Source organism: Siphateles boraxobius, unplaced genomic scaffold (assembly GCF_051911475.1).
Source record: "Siphateles boraxobius isolate OS27281-9 unplaced genomic scaffold, OSU_SipBor_1 41, whole genome shotgun sequence".
NCBI lineage: Eukaryota > Metazoa > Chordata > Actinopteri > Cypriniformes > Leuciscidae > Siphateles > Siphateles boraxobius.
The window spans coordinates 18,386,972-18,403,497 of NW_027509042.1; the positions used below are offsets into that span (position 1 = coordinate 18,386,972).

Here is a 16,526-nt window from a genome sequence, read left to right on the forward strand (position 1 = left end):
ATCGTAGTCATTTACTTTTGTCTCTAGTTTTATTTTTGTAAATGGTTCAAAAGTACCTGTTCATTGAGATCTCAACGTAATAGACACTTCTATTGTACATGTAATGTGAGCATGTGATTCATCCCCTGCTTTTACCCCCAGGAACTGTTTGAACACCACTCCCTGTGTCCACTGCCATGTGCTAACATGACCCATTTTGCAAACCACTGTTATTTTACAAGACAAGAGACCATTCATTAGGTTTCAGACCATATCGAAGTGATTTTTATTAGTTGTTAATTTTTTTCTGTGTTTTTTATTTAGGGAAAAGTAGTTCACCAAGGTTTCAGCATACAGAGTTCTTTCTCACAGAAAGTAAGGCTTCAGCAAATTCGCTCTCTCACGGAGGACGTCCGGTTTTACTTCAAACGACTTCGCAATAACAAAGTGGAGTTGGAACCCAGACGAAAGTCCAAGGTGCCAGGCCCAGTTACAGCACTATAACGCTGTACTAAATGAAATGCACCTGCCCACAGTTTGCTCAGTTTATTTGTGCTAGAAGTACAATAATATAATGTAGAATCATGAATTTTGGATGAATCAGATGTTTTATATCTTAAGAATTTACTTTTGTTTTTACTCCTTTTCCAGATAGCAAACATTTATTTTGATGCCAGCTTGCAGTGTGGTGATCACTGTTATGTGGGATTACCGTTTGTATTGAAATGTATGCTTTCTTTCTGAAAGAAATGAAGTCTTTATTTCAAATATTAGTATATTTTTGTATGTTTTTTTAATCAATATTCCTCCTATGCGTTTTTCTTTCTGCAGCGGAGTCCAGGCCCCATGGTTTAGTTATGCAGGAGGACATGTGGGATGCTGATGTAGATCTACACCAGCGGCTCCTGAAAAGATGGCGAGAGCTCAAAGAGCAATCAGGCCTTGAGTGAGTCTGATACATCTTGCTTGAAACCAGATTTAGAAAACCACACAGTGAATGTATTATGTATGTATCTTTGATTTGATTGTCTTGTTTGTGAAGGGTTGAAGCTTTCTTCGAAGTGAACACAGATCTGCAGAAGAATGTTCAGGCCAAAATCTTAGCGCAGCTCACATGGCCCTCGCTGGTCAACTCATCACAACAGATCCATTTTTCACTTACAAACACCAACAGCTCATCAGTGAGTGTATTCACACACCAATCATTTACAAAACTCTACATACCTCTCCCCTTTGTGTGACTATTTATTAATATCTTTGTATTTATTTGTTTTAGCTACAAATTATTATGTCCAATATAGTATCTTCACTGTAGTCAAGTACATTGACCTGAACTTGTCTTTTTAGGAGGAAGAAGTGATTCTAGAAAACCCAGCTGATGTCCCTGTCTACGTCCAGGTTCTCCCTCTGGCTCTGTACCCAAATCCTTCAGTGTTTACAGGCAAACTTGCTGACAGGTAAGGCACTTCTTATGCGTTTTTGTGTATGAAGACCTGTTTATACCATCCAGGGCTTGATATAAGGACTACCCGATGTCCCGGGGCCGTTAAAGTGCAAGAAGATTTGAAAGAGAACTCAATTCAGTACCCGCAAGCTGTCTTATAGATAGTTTTCCATACGCACACATCTCAAGCATGCACACAGAAAGCCGCCTTTCAGACCAAATTAAGTTTCCTTTTTCATCTTATCGTGCTTGAACGGACAAATGCACATAAAATTATGTTTGAAGTGCACGTCTTAGTGAGTATCCTCATAAACATATTTTGAATTTTTCTTAAGTGAGTGTGAACAGTTGGAGAAAATTGCATGTCTATCAGTACATTGGATCTGTGCATAGCAAAGCTACAGCAGCCTAAATATACCTGCTGCCATCTCTGTAATTCTTGTTAATCAAACAACAAAAGAAAAAGAATCACTCACTGCTCTTGCCTGAATACATGTAGTAGCTTCAACCCTTTCACACGCAAGTTTAAAATATTCTAGCTGACCCACCCAGTATGAGTTTTTTCTAAGGCAGATGTTATTTTAGACCGTATCATCTTATTTCCATATTGTCGCGTCATGCTTTTCACGAGACACCGCAGCCACAATAGCGTTGTATGACAGATGTATCGCTTTTATTTTGTTAATTTTTTTATTCAAAATATATGACGAAACACATTCACAGATAGTTCATGATATAGTTAACAAATTTGTGAAATATATTATAAATGTTTCTCTTGGTCCCCTCAAAGTTTCGTTGGATTTTCTCCCGAGCGTAAAGGTTAAAAGGCCCATCTATCACTGTTTTCCATGTTCGTGTTAGTTTGTGGAGTAAATACATAGGCTATAATCTGTGTGTTTACACATCTTTTAAAAAAAGGGCGGGTGCTGGTGTTTTGCCTGATTTCGGTCAATCAGCGAACACTAACGTCACTGGTAGTTCCTATAGTGCTGGGTTAGACCCTGACCTGAACTAGGAGCTAAATTAGTTCCTCCAAAAGAGTTCCTAAAAAAAGATAGTGTAAGTGAATGTGTTTTGTCGTTTAAACGCCTTTAATTATGATCATGTTAGTTGATCTATAACACGCAATAGGCATCGCCATGTTAGTTCAGTGAATCAGATCTGTTGGATTTACACACTTCTCCCGAAATACATGAAAGTAAGTGGTATCTTATATGAATAAAATGTGTCATCAAATTATAATTGAAATGATTATTATTGTTGCTTCCATACTGTAGATGTCGGTGTGTATTTAACAACTAAGAATGTATATTTGCTTGTACTTATGTGTATTTAAATGTCTAAAAACTAACATAAACAACATGTGGTTGAAAACACTGAATAGTTATGATGTCTCTGGCTAAGAACCAGCAAAAGTGCGAAAGCACATTTGAATTTAGCAGTAGATCACATTGCACACTTGTGTGATCGTAAATGTCTCAGGATTAATCTGTTTAATTTATACAGTGAAGACTGTGCAGCCATTTTACATTTGATTACTTTATTCAATTTCTGTAGCATTTCTTACCTGAAAAACTTATAGCACTATTTATTTCTCTTGTATCCTTTGTGTTTATTTGTTATTGTTTATTTTTTTTATTTGTTCTTATTTTATTACTTTTTATTTCTCTTTAGTAATTTTTAAAGTTTACATTAGTTAGGCTTGTATTAGTTGCTGTTGTATTGAAATTTGAATCGAGAATTGTGAATGTTTGGTGTCGCAACAACCTAATTTATTAGAATGCAAGGTATGCGTCAAAAACAATGAAAACAATTATTTTTGGTAGCAATGCCAGTAACATTTTTGGCAGGGCAAGTAAATATTTTAACCAGTAGAAAAAAATCTTAGCAAGTGGGATATTATATGAAAACAAAATATGGCTTAAACATAATAAATTATAAATAAATCTTCCGAAAATATTTTACTTTATTACCGGTAAGTAATTGTGTATTTTTTCCTAATGGTGCTAGATGGGAAAGAACAATATGTACAGTAAATGTACAAATATTGCAATGCTAGTTCTTTTGCAATATCATGCTGCCCTAAAATGAATTTCATCTGATGTTTTATTTCCTGTTGTTCCTTAAAGGTTTCCATTAGGAAAGTTGTCCAACATCAACATTGACACACATACATTGGAATTCCAGGTCCATAAAAATCATGTAAGTAACAAGGACTTTTTGTGACCATGTAGTGACATTTCATTGTATAATTGAATCAATTTAACTTAATTCTTCTACTTGGCAAAATTCCTTTCATGATATCCACCCAAATAAAGAATTGCTGCAACGTGGTTGGGGTGTGTTTATGCTGCTAATGATTTGTGTATGTTTGTCAGTCTTCAGTAATGAAGAGTTCCACAGGATTTGTTGAAGGTTTGATTCGACCCTACATATACAATGTGCTCCTTATGCCTGGGGAGGTAAAGTCCTTCAATGTGAGGTTCAGACCCATTACCAATCACAGTGTCTCTTCTCTGCTAGTCGTCAGGTAAGTTTAGTGTGTCAAATGAGTGCTAAAAAAAATGTAATGTTATTATGAGAGTGCTGTTGCACATTACCCTTGTCATGTTTGCACAGGAACAACCTGACGATAGTAGACTTGATCATGGTTCATGGTCAAGGCACAACAGAGAGTCTTAGACTGGCTGGTAAAGCCCCGGGTCTTGGCAACTCTCTGAGGTTTAAACTTACCGAGGCATTCCTCAAAGACTGTTCAGATGGTGAGTGGCAAAGTTAAATAAGAATTCTGAAGTTTTCATTGTTAACAACTAGTTTGATATTCTGTACTTTTCTATCCACATACTTATGCTGTTGTTTAATTGTGTATGTTTCTCAAATCTTTAAGTTAAAGCCAAGGAACCAAACTTCACTCTTCGAAGGACTTTCAGGCTGGAGAACACAGGTCTTCTCCCGATTCACATTCGATCCATGGAGATCAGTGGCAACGCATGTGAGGGTTATGGCTTCAAAGTTCTCAACTGTGAAGAATTTGCACTCAAACCAAACACTTCAAAAGACCTCGTCATATTGTGAGTGGTTTCATGGTTACTATTTTTTTTACAGAAAATAAATGTTAATGTCTTTAAAATGTAGCTGCTTTTCATTTCCAATGAATTTCATTTCCCTTATTTTAGAGAGTTCAATCATAAATAACAGTTGGACAAAGATGATTAACTCTTTTCTATCTTGTGATTTGCAGGTTTACACCAGATTTCACATCATCCAGAGTGATCCGGGAGCTGAAGTTGGTGACTGCGGGGGGCTCAGTGTTTGCGTTTGTGCTGAATGCATCATTGCCATATCACATGCTGGCAGTGTGTGCCGAGACCCTTCCCCGACCCAACTGGGAGCTTGAGCTCTACATCATCGTCTCCCTCATTATGAGGTCTTGATTTCTCATATTTGATCACCTGATAGCTAAGAAAGTCTAAACTCATACTCATAAAGTCTTATAAACATTGCACAGTAAAACTAAGTCTTTGTTCACACTGCATAAAATTCCTATTTGTTTTTTTCAAATCTTATCTAGGATTAACTGTCCACACTGCTCCACTAACATTCAAAAGTTTAGGGCCAGTAAGAATTCTTTTTTTTTTCTTTTTTTCTTTACAAGACTCTTATGCTCACCAAGACAGCATTTTTTTATTTCAGCAACATTACTCCAGTCTTCAGTGTCACATGATCTTTCAAAAATCATTCTAATATACTGATATTGTGCTCAAGAAACATTTCTTATTATCAATGTTGAAAAAAATTGTTTGTATTTTTGTAGAAAAGATTGTTTTTTTTCCAGGTTTATTTGATAATTTAATTTAAACAACAGTATTAATACTTAACTCTTAAAAAGTATTAATTTCTTCAAGAAAATACTGACCCCAAATTATTGAACAGTAAAGTATTGGAGTTGGTTAGGCCTAAAATTCAAGTATAAATAAAGTATGAAACCCTGGCATACATTTTAAGTAATTTTTTGCTATAGATAGGCCGATGTAAATTGAACATTGTGTTTATTTTTTGTAGTGTATTAGTATGGTCTTTCTTATTCTGTTTAATGTATATATTTTTTTATATATTTTAACACATGGAATTAATAAAATACTTTTCAGTATTTTATCAGTAAATGAATAACAGTGTGATATTTCTTTAGCTCCATGTTCCTGCTGGTCATCGCTACTGCCTATCTGGAGGCCCAGGGAATATGGGAGCCCTTCAAACGACGGCTGTCTGTGGAATCCAACTCTCCCATGGAGACTGGAAAACCTTTTGATCTCAGGGAAATTGTACGAATTCAAAGTGATGCTAAGTGAGTGAGGAAATTTGTTTTAGTTTATAAAGAGTGATATGCCATTTGTGTTTCTCTCTGATTTTCTCCGCATCGTTTTATCTGAGAAGTTTTACGAAATGCATTTAATCTTTTGCAGCTTGAATGATTTTGCTGACTCAAACCAGAACTCAACAAGAGGAATGTACGGGTCAAACGTTGGTGGGCGGACTGGGGGTCGGCAAGGTGGTCCGCACTCCACCTCCAACAGCAACGGTGTTCTTCCAGACAGCAAGCCCAGATCTGGTTCAGGCCGCTCTGGATCTATGCAATCCTCTTCCTCCTTTCCTCTCAATAAAGATAGTGGCCAAGGACTCACTCAGCTGACTAACCGGAAGGCCCGAAGTTCCAAACAACAGCAGCAGGGCTCAGGCCTCCTGGAGGACCTCCCGAGCTCAACACCCTCACAGTCCAACAGCACAAGGGCCAACAGTACCGAAGATCAGGATTACAACCGACTCCTGGTAGCCATGGATAAAGACCTTGATAGGCCGGAGTCTTCTGTCAATAATGTGTCTTTAGAACACAATTCACAACAGTTCTCACAAAACAAAGGTAATATATAACAATATAGAAATATAACTGTATAGATTAACATTCAACTACTTATGCCAGGTGTTTGTCCCAGAGGTCAGTGTAATTTGCACAATAATGCACAATATAACTTGTTAATTTACTTGAATGTTTTTCAGTGCTTGAATCAAAAGGGAAAGTGAAGAATAAAACAAAAGCTCTTAAGAAGAAAGAGGAGAAAGAGAGGAAAACAAAGGGAAAGGCTCAAGGAGAAGATTTAAAAGAGCCACTGGCAGACAATGATGACAGCTCCTCTACTACCACAGAGACCTCTAACCCAGACATGGAGGCCAATATTAAAGAGGTACATACACATGAGACATACTAGAACTAGACCAACAGAGTACTTCCAAAACAACTTGCTATTAGTTGCTTTTTAGATTAACTCTTTCACTACAATTTGTTTTATTAACCAGGAGCCAGTAAAGGTGAAAGGAAAACCTTTGTCAATGGACAATGGAAAAGAAAGAGAAGAAATTACTCCCTTTCCTACTAAACTAAAAACTAAGAAACAACCAACCACAAAGAAGGAGAACCAAGTGGAAAAATCCAGGTTTGTTCAGAGATTGTTTGTGTTGGGGGATTGGGAAGGAATGACTTCTGGGATATTTTATATAATTTGCAGGCGTCTAGGAGACGCTATCAATATGCCACTGAACTACTGGGAGAGGTGGTATGTCAAAGCAGCTTTACAGCATTAGACGGGGAAAAAAACAGTTGTAGTGTCAGGTTCAGTGTTGTAAAGTTGAATTTAAGTTTCAGGAATCAGAATTTCAATAACAATTGCAGCTTAATTTCAACTATAAAGCATCTTTCCAGTGTATTGACAGTGCAAGCTTTCCATGTCAAATGAGGTAATCATGACCAATGGCAGTCCGTAGGTGTTTAACACCCAGTGAGAAGTTTTCTGGAAGTTTCAACTTTTGTTCGAAATGCCAGCATATCCGTTTATTTAGGGCCTTTAAGCCGCCTTTCCACTGCACGCGACAAACGATAGCCGTCGGACCGGAAGTCATTCATTTCCAATGGAGAGTCGTACGGAAGCTGCGGGGAGTTTCGTTCATATCCTTATGCAGAAAATTCGGATCTGATTTGAGCTTTGGATCCGTTTCAATATCTGAACTTCTGCGAATAGAAGAAGCGACCGGCCGACCAGATGTGATGTCTTCCAATGTAATCTAATCAAATCAGTGTGTGCAAGTTGAGAATTATTAATACTTAAAAAAAAAAACATGGTTATTAATAAGTAAAAAATTATTAATTTAATTATATATATATTGCCGAATTCCGACAGTCGTGTCCGAATGTCGTGTGCAGTAGGGCTGTCAACGAATATTCTAAATTCGAATATATAGTCGAATAGTTTAAAAAAACAAATTCGAAGGTGAAAATTAATATTCGAATGTGGGGGGGGGGAAACGCGGTAGCGGAGGCGCTCGCGCGCTGCCTGAAGGATCAGGAACAGGTCACGGGAGTCGCACTGGGCTTTAGAGGTAGGGGCCTGAGGTTTTATTTGAGGAACCCGAGGTGCTATTATGAAATGATGTACTTCATCTTGAAGGCCTTAAAGTTTCCAGTGAGCCTTTTATCTGCAACTTAGAATACTGAATATAAATGTATATTTTCTAGAATTATGGATTTTTGTTTTTCATCTGACTTACACAATTTCTATTATTTCTCTGATCAGTTTAATATCATATTTAAAAAAAAATTCTACACAGCTCTCTTGAACTCCCTTACGTCACACCCCTGGAAAAACAGGATAAGCAGCGCAAGACCTTCACCAAAACCCTTGCCAATACAGGAATTCACGGCTTCTCCAAACCACGAGCTCTGGGCAAATGTACGTGTCCGCTATTCCACCCAACTTTTGAATCTTGAAACCATTTTAAAATAATTTTTACTCTATCCTAGTAGTCAGTGGGAAGATGGGTGATGACCGGCTATCTCCAGTTGGAAAGTTTGTATCCAATGGCTCCATGTCGGAGCTGGGTCATAGCAGTGGATCAGAAGGAGAGAAAGAGTCCCCCCCACCAGAATGGGATGTTCCTCTCAGCAAAACTGGTAACCGTAAGTAATGAGTCCAGAAGTTTAACCTGGGCCTATTTATGAGTCAGTTTGCTATTTTATGTAAACATTTGTCTCATGTCTTATCAGAAGCAGACAGTCTTCAGCAGATCTCTATGCAGACCATGCATGCAGACCCCTTCCTGAAAGGACCCAGTTCAGTCATCTCCAGAACCTGTTCCCCACCCCCAACCTCCCCTGGCCTGGTGCCTCGTGGAAGCTACAGCAGCGTGCTCCACACCAACAGGTAACTTTAACAGGCGTCTGCTTTAAAGTGCACACACTACTAGAACTCATTTGAGAAACTGCCATCAAGGCAGGTTTCATCATGGAAATCCATGAGTGATGTTTTTTTCTTCTATATTATTATAGCGAGGCTACTTTAAAGAAGGCTCCAGGGAATAAGCTCACCAAGTCGGCCTCTTTGCCTGGTCAGAATGGAAATCCAACTTTTGCAGCTGTAGCTGCTGGCTATGACAAAAGCCCTGGTGAGTTTGTACTTGAATGTAGTTGTGCACCGATCAAGAAATTTGTGGCCAAAACCCTTAACTGATATTTATTTTTTAAGTGCCAACACATTTATGCGTAAATGTTATACAAGTTGTGTGCTCTTGTTCTCACAGGTGGCAGTGGCTCAGCTAGTAAAGTTGACAGTCTGGGGAAGGTGACACTGCCTCACATGACATCAGTGGAGAGTGATGGATCTGACAGGTGCAGTGCCTTCATAACGAAACAATGCTTAATCCATTGCTTAATCAATGTTTTTACAAGTATATTTATAATGTCACTGTGCATCTTTTAGCTCTGGAATCTGGAGCCCAATAGACACCACCAGCAGCCCTGGTTTTGCTCCAGTTAACGCTTTCTCTGCTTTTGGACCCAACAACCCACTTAACCTCTCTGGAGGTATGCTAAAACCAGTCTATATTTAAAATTTGAATTTAGAAATAAAATGCTAAAAGTCAGGCATGTGATCAGCTAAAGACAAAAAGGAAGGAAAACCACCCTGACCCCAAAGCAATAATTATTATTATTATTTAAAAAAAAATTATCAAATAATAAAAGATACAAGAAATATAGCAATAATACTAGGGCTGTCCCCGACTAAAGATTTTTCTAGTCGACTAGTAGTCGTTCATTTAAGCCACTGGTCAACTAATCGCACATTTGTAATAATGTAATTACTTGAATATATACTGGGGTGAACTATATACCTATTCCACGCTCAAGTGCACATAAAGTCTGCCGCAAAGCACTGGCAAAAATGATTATGATTGTGTCAGGAAAAAATAGCAAGGAGACGTTTTAATTGTTTGTTAATAAACTAGTGATTTTTGAGTCAGTGTCGGCTGCAAAGATAAAGTATTAGAGAATGTAACATTTTGCAGTAACTTTTAGTAATTGTTTGCTATTTCTCGATTTCAGTCATCATACAGTAATCACCACCCTTCCCCAAAACCATTTTTTTCTTGGATATTAGCAACTCGTGGTTCTTTTCAGGGCAGAAAATATTGAAATCCATATAAATGCGGAAAAAACACATCCCTATAAAATTCAGTTTGCAGTGCCAATGTATCCAATATTATGGTTATTCTCTCTATCAGTTTTCAGAGGCATGACCGTTCCCAAGAGTTCAGAGCCCCAGCAGAGTTGGCCCGAGTACACTCCAGTGTCTCCGTCCATTTGGGAAACTGAGCCTGGTAACACCTGGACTACCAGCACTGGATCCCCATCAACTCCAACAACGGTAAGATATCTCTTCCTTGTTAGCTTGTCTCATCCACACCTTTGATCCCATAAAGAACATTTAAAACTACAATGATGGAGGATATTGAAACCTCAGTGACACTTCCCGCATTTTTTTAAATCAAGGTTATTTTCAGATGATTCTTGAGCCATTAAGCAACTACACTATTGTAAAAGTTTGGGGTCATTAAGATTTTTACTCAGCAGTGATGCATTAAAGAGAAGTAACAGTAAAGACATTTATAGTATAGAGAGATTTGTATTAGCATTAGAAAGATTTCTGAAAGATCATTTGACACTGAATACTGAAGTAATGGCTGCTGAAAATTCAGCTGTCATCAAAAGGAACAAATTGCATTTAAAACATATTAAAATAGAAAAGGAGTAATAACGGGTATACTATTTCACAATATTACTTTTTTTTAAAAAATCAAATAAATGCAGCCTTTGGGAGCATAAGAGACTTTAAAAATGTTCTTTACCATCTCAGAACTTTTTAGTAGTATATATATATATATATATATTGCAATAAGCCTGATGCTTAACATGTTTCGGATTTCCCATGACTATATATAAATGTAGATTTGCAGGTTATGGGATGATAGTCTTACTCGTTCTGCTTGTGTTTAGTCCATTTTGGGCAGTGCACGCAGTCCCTGGTCCTTCAGCAGGTCCATCTGGTCCACCGGCAATGACTCCAACCTGCACCCGTTTAACCCTCCTACTTCCTCTACTCTCCCTGACTTGGTCAGCCACACCGCACCGCCAACACCTGCCCCCAACGTCGTGGGTCGCACCTACAACCCCTGGAACATGGGATGGTCTCCCTCACTCAATCGCTGGAACTCAGAGCCCTGGCCCAACAGCCCCGACAACAATGGCATCTGAGGCAGAACAGCCTCACTGAGCAACAGAAAATGCAGTGGTTTCTAATCTTGTTTTATTTTTCCTGGTTGAATAGTATGATGTACACCAAGATCATTTTAATGATTGGAAAAAATCTTGAATCGTAATGGTACAAATGTCCATTGGAAACTAAGTGTTGCAATTCCAATTCACCTCAAAATTCAGACCTATTTATTTTAGTGGGGTATAAAAATGCCTTAAGTTCAATTTTAACAGACAAAGTGAACGGAAAATTTACGACATTGCTATTGCCCTTGTAAGGGTATTTTTCTTTACCATTTTAGAGATTCCCTGTTTTGAGTAATACTGGATTGCTTGGAATTAAAGTATATGATCCAGTATTATTGTATTAAAATACAAGATGCAGTATTACTCAACCTTAAAATAAGCACTTTGTGTAAAACCACACTCCTACAAAATGCTGTTATATTAGTTTGATGATTTCATTCTTGAGCATTTTCTGGCCACACTTCTTGGTTGATTTAACATTTGGGAAGATAAAAGTGGTTAAGACTATGATTACCACATTGATTTCAAACCCTTCTAAGTCCAAGCCAAATCGTAAAAGCATTAATAAGTTGAGATTTTATTTTGTTTTAATTGGCCTCAGCTTGAAGTGAAAAGCTTCATTTGCTGAAATTGGCTTTTAATTTGAGGGAAGTTAAAGAACTTGAAATGTGTTCCGTTCATCATTCATTTGTCACTTCAAGAGTGAGCGTTTGGTCTCATTGGTTGAAATAAACATATCAGGCTGGAATATTGACTTCTCATTTTATTTCTGCCTAAATTTTAATTTGCTTAAAGGGACAGTAATTGTCATCTTATGTTATTTCAGACTCTTTCTTTCATCTTCGAAACATGTTTTTAATAAAAACCTGAGAGATTCCTGTTTGAAAGTCCATTGATGCTTCAAAAAGTTCATAAAGGCAAACAATCCATATTAACATTTTAGTCTTCTGAAGAGAGACACGCAATTTAGATTTTTTTTATTTATTTTGCCGTTAACCAGTAATCAAAGCATGATTCACATGGATTACTTCACAATGTCTTTATGAACTTTTTGAAGTGTCAAAGTTTTGGTTGTGTGGACTTTCAGTGAAGGGACAGAAAAACATCTTTATTTGTGTTTTTGCAAATGTATGAAAGCCTTGTAGGTTTGGAATGAAATGAGGGTGAGTGACTAATCTAAGTCTTTAACAGAACAGGGACACTTGCAGAGAGTCATGTAATAAAAATGCATTGCAAAGAAGCTTATTTCTATGCTAGTTGTAATGAAGCTTTGAGCATCAAGCTGAACTTTTTAAGGTCACATGTCTTCATCACAAATGCAAGATGGCCTTTCTTCAGAGTATTGGCTTGGTCCACAACCATCATGCCTCGTCCCAATACACCTTGTACCTCCACGCGAACGGCACACTCTACACTCTCTTTAATCACGCTGCTGTCCACACAAGCTGCCACAGCAAAGGCATCGTAGGGTACAAACCCTTGCCCAAAGAGCACATCTTTGTTGTTGTTAATGGAAAATTCTCTAGAGAAGGCACAGCACTTGGAGGTTATCTTCTTCATGAATCGAGCAGCTGATGTATCCTGATTGACCAGCTCATCAAAAGACTCCTGGAAAAAATGAAGCGCACAACTTTGTCAGGCCTACAATGTTCACGCAAGAATGGATTTTGCTCATGTTGGGAGGCTCTTACCCAAGATAGTTTGTTTCTGCAAGTGAACTCCCAGGTTGCGATGTGTGTTGAGCAGGTATATTCCTCCAATACTACGTAAGCTGATTCGGCGTCCATTCTAAAATTAAACTCTGCCGTTGGTGTCAGATTTCCCTTCCCTGGAAGATTTAACGGTGAACAGGGGAGATGAAGCTCAATAGAAAGAGACCCGATTAGGGGTACGTGTCTTGACCTGTGCTGTTCTCAGCACTGCCTTGGTTTTTATGTTATACATAATAACTGATATAAAAAGTACAATTTGGAGGTACCTGTACTGTAGCTTATTTTCTTACCTTCCATATTACCGCCCATAATATACAGATCCTTGAGTTTCTGAGGGAAAGTGGGGTCTAAATTAACAACCAAAGCCAAGTTAGTGAGGGGACCAAGAGCAATGAGAGATACCTGTGTATGTAAACAAACAGGGATGTTTAAGCGCATTCCATTGTCAACCACAAGATGGCATCACAACATTCAGAAGAGTTCACTAACTGCATTTTAAACATTCTTACCCAGTGGTTCTTAACCTTTTTGACCTTAACCCCCCATTGTTAAACACTAGTGATGCGCCGAAACCGAAAATTTAGTATGCACTTGGCCGAAAACCGAAACTAAAGCCGAAAATGGCTTCTTTTAAAAACTTATACTAATATATATATATACAGTACAAAACCTAAAATATTTTTAACAATAAATATAAATAATAATACCAAATAATATTATTCAAGTTTTATGTTCCATAAAATAAAATAGTTTTTAACAGTTGTGCAAAAAGATCCACAATTATCTGAATAACTGCACACAAAATCACAGAATGGCAGTGGGCCTCTATTCTGCTGCTGCATGTAAACAATTTTTTACTTACATTTTAAATTGCTGTGCAAAACAACAGTGCAAAAACAGCACTAGAACCAAACTGTAAGCCTATGTAGCCTTAGGAAACACAGTTTTGCAGTGCTACGCAAATTTTAATGTAACTGCTATACGCACAGAAAATTGGACTGGGGGTCTTACATGCGCTTCATGTGGCACACTAGGCACACACACGCAAGGTCTCTCGCTTTCTCCCTGTCTAGTGTGCGCGCTCTACACGGTTTGGAGCACGAGCTCTTGCTCGCTCGCTCGCTCTTCCGGGAGATTTGAACTAATTTGCGGGCATCAGAGAGCTACTATCAATATGCGGGAGACATCCCTATCTTTGATAGGCAGACACGTGATAACAGCTTGACCGTGAGTGAAACCTAAGCGCTTGCGCACGGATGGGAGGGGCGGGTAACATTCATTTTCGGTTCATTTTCATTATTGCGGCCCGAAACCGATAATGCCATTTTCAGTAGCACCTCAATGCAGTACATGAGATCCACGGGGAGGAGTCGGATCAAGATCCAAGGGGTGGAGATTGGTAGCATTAGGGTTGGGTTTAGGGATTAGGGGTGTGTTTAGGGATCAGGGGGCGGTTTTTCTTCACATTCGTGGAGAAAATATTATCAGTTGTTTTCTATTTCACCGACGAAAATAGTTCCAAACGAAAGCAACAGCAGCGCTGTGTTTTGTTACTGAATGATTCAGCGTTTTGAACAAATCTTTTGTATGATTGACTCAATGACTCACTAATTAAGACGGTCACTTGCCGCCAATAGGTGGCATTTAGTTTAATGTCTAAGTATTGCATTTTTTAAATTTGTATATTCAAACATTTATTTAAAACATCATTCTCATAACAGCATTTATTGCAGTTGTAATTTTGCAGTGCAAATTATTTAATTTGATGGGTAACAACCCTATAGTGTCTTATTATTATAACTGAATTTATTGATCAAATGTAAGAATTTGACATGAAAGATGATGCATAGGCCTACATTTAATAAGGTAATAAAAAATATTTTTATTATTAATTTTATTAAATACATTTATTTAATTAAAAAGTCTTACGCAGCCTGCTGACCTTCAAATGCTTGTATAACGTTATGTGCAGACCCATTTGATATTAGGACTGCTTTACTTCTAGGTTTGTTGTTTATGTTTTTATGTTATGGTCATACTGTGAAATAAATGTAAAAAATAAATGTAAAAACAGGGTTGTCCCTGTTTCTAAATTTTATTTGGGTGGATGGCCTGGATGGGTGTAGGATTTCCCGGCCTGAAATTGTGTCCCAGTCCGGCCCTGGGTGTATGTAAGGTGGGAGGAGTTGGATCTGGATCCGACTCCTCCCCGTGGATCTGATGTTCCGCAGTGACAACAATCTCAACATTTTCGGCGGCCGAAATTTCGGTGCACCCCTATTAAACACAATATATGATTACACTTCAAGTTATTTCTTGATACTTCTGTAATAACAATGCTGCTCTTTTTCAAACTTTTTTATGGAAACCAGGAGTGTTAATATATTAAAAGTTTCAAAAACTACAGGGCTTATAATTTTTATTACCATTTTTATAACCTTTTTTAGTTGGTGTTTACAGGGTTTTTATTTATTTTTCTATCAGATTATTTTACAACCCTGATTCTTAAATAAAAATAGCAGTTAAGGGAACAAATTATAAAACATATTAACTTACATTTTAGCTTATTTTAAATATTTATTTTTTTGTAAGATTCAGGTCCTCTCACATACTGTTCTTTAGGATCTCTGAGGTAAAAAAAAATAAAAGTATCTCCTAAACACTACATGGCCAACAAAACTAAAAAAATACTGTAAAGTGTGTTCAAATGAACTAAAACAAAGCTTATAAAATAAAAATAATACACAAGTTGATATCAAATCATACATATTGTGCTTAGATGTTTCTTAAATATTCTATATTTAATATTTTCTATATTCTATAACTAAAGGGGGTTATTAGTTTATTTCTTACCTCTCCCTGGTTTTCATTCACCAGTCGTATCATGGCATGAACGGCATGCTCTTTCTGTATCTGCCTCTTCCAAATCTCAGAGTTCTGCAGAACATCTCCAAGTCCATCTGTGCCAAAATGATCTTTACATGGTGTGTCAGATCTAACTAGAGGACCAGCAGACCCTTTGAAGACAGGAATCTGAGGGAAAACAATACAATAGAATGCAATTATCTCATCTTAGTTCTTGATATTTGTATTGGTACTGTTTTAAATGCACATACCTGGGTTTGTTGACAGACTGACAGTACTCGCACCACATTCTGACATACATTATCCACATCAGTGTTCCCAAAGCAGCAGGTGATACCCAACACCTTCACACCCGGAGCTGCGAGAGCAACTATGATAGCCAGAGCATCATCTATGCCACAGTCTGTGTCGATTATTAGCAGCTTGCAAGCCATGCTGGTTGGATTCTAGAAATATCAGTCAAGTAAGGACACTTAAGCACACAATACAGGGTTTGGATGTTATCTATCTATGGAGATTAGTAACTATTAGTTAATGTGTAACCAACTCAGTACTTGGTATTGCAACATTTGTTCTTAAGGTAAAGCATTGTCAAAAGCTTTCTGTAAATCATTGTGTAATAGCGCTAATATTATATTTGATGTGATAAAAGATTAACATGAACACATCAAATATAATTATATATATATTATTAAATATAATTATATTGAGGGGTAAATTTAGGTTGAATGGTACACTTTGAAATGGCCTTTGAAATGACTTGAAATGTCCCAATCAACCTGAATACACCTATTTTTTTCATGCTAATCTTTTATCACATCAAATATAATGTTAGCGCTATTGGGCAATTCTTAGACTATGG

General features: G+C 37.5%; 2 protein-coding genes across 3 annotated transcripts in view; one reads left to right on the forward strand and one right to left on the reverse strand.

Moving 5' to 3' along the window:
• tmem131 (transmembrane protein 131) overlaps positions 1-11,835 on the forward strand; it is a 45,924-nt gene extending 34,089 nt beyond the window's left edge. Inside the window, exons 20-41 of one of the 2 annotated variants that reach the window (XM_077198794.1) lie at positions 304-456; positions 631-706; positions 811-925; positions 1,022-1,160; positions 1,327-1,436; positions 3,553-3,625; positions 3,802-3,953; positions 4,043-4,185; positions 4,311-4,494; positions 4,665-4,850; positions 5,613-5,768; positions 5,887-6,341; positions 6,479-6,663; positions 6,776-6,912; positions 8,081-8,202; positions 8,274-8,429; positions 8,517-8,673; positions 8,799-8,914; positions 9,050-9,137; positions 9,229-9,332; positions 10,031-10,173; positions 10,803-11,835. In XM_077198794.1, the coding sequence (XP_077054909.1) occupies positions 304-456; positions 631-706; positions 811-925; positions 1,022-1,160; positions 1,327-1,436; positions 3,553-3,625; positions 3,802-3,953; positions 4,043-4,185; positions 4,311-4,494; positions 4,665-4,850; positions 5,613-5,768; positions 5,887-6,341; positions 6,479-6,663; positions 6,776-6,912; positions 8,081-8,202; positions 8,274-8,429; positions 8,517-8,673; positions 8,799-8,914; positions 9,050-9,137; positions 9,229-9,332; positions 10,031-10,173; positions 10,803-11,060 (3,408 nt within the window). In that variant the 3' untranslated portion in view covers positions 11,061-11,835. The remainder of the gene's footprint in view (positions 1-303; positions 457-630; positions 707-810; positions 926-1,021; positions 1,161-1,326; positions 1,437-3,552; positions 3,626-3,801; positions 3,954-4,042; positions 4,186-4,310; positions 4,495-4,664; positions 4,851-5,612; positions 5,769-5,886; positions 6,342-6,478; positions 6,664-6,775; positions 6,913-8,080; positions 8,203-8,273; positions 8,430-8,516; positions 8,674-8,798; positions 8,915-9,049; positions 9,138-9,228; positions 9,333-10,030; positions 10,174-10,802) is intronic. The other variant, XM_077198795.1, reaches the window with a different exon arrangement.
• A 208-nt stretch (positions 11,836-12,043) lies between these two features.
• Positions 12,044-16,134, reverse strand: LOC143706655 (uncharacterized). The gene is made up of 5 exons (XM_077198844.1): positions 15,916-16,134; positions 15,653-15,832; positions 13,090-13,201; positions 12,779-12,915; positions 12,044-12,695 (listed from the first exon to the last, which is right to left on the reverse strand). Exons 1-5 carry the CDS (start codon positions 16,096-16,098, stop codon positions 12,336-12,338), a joined length of 972 nt encoding a protein of 323 aa, XP_077054959.1. The 5' UTR covers positions 16,099-16,134; the 3' UTR covers positions 12,044-12,335.
• Between the last annotated feature and the right edge of the window lie 392 nt (positions 16,135-16,526).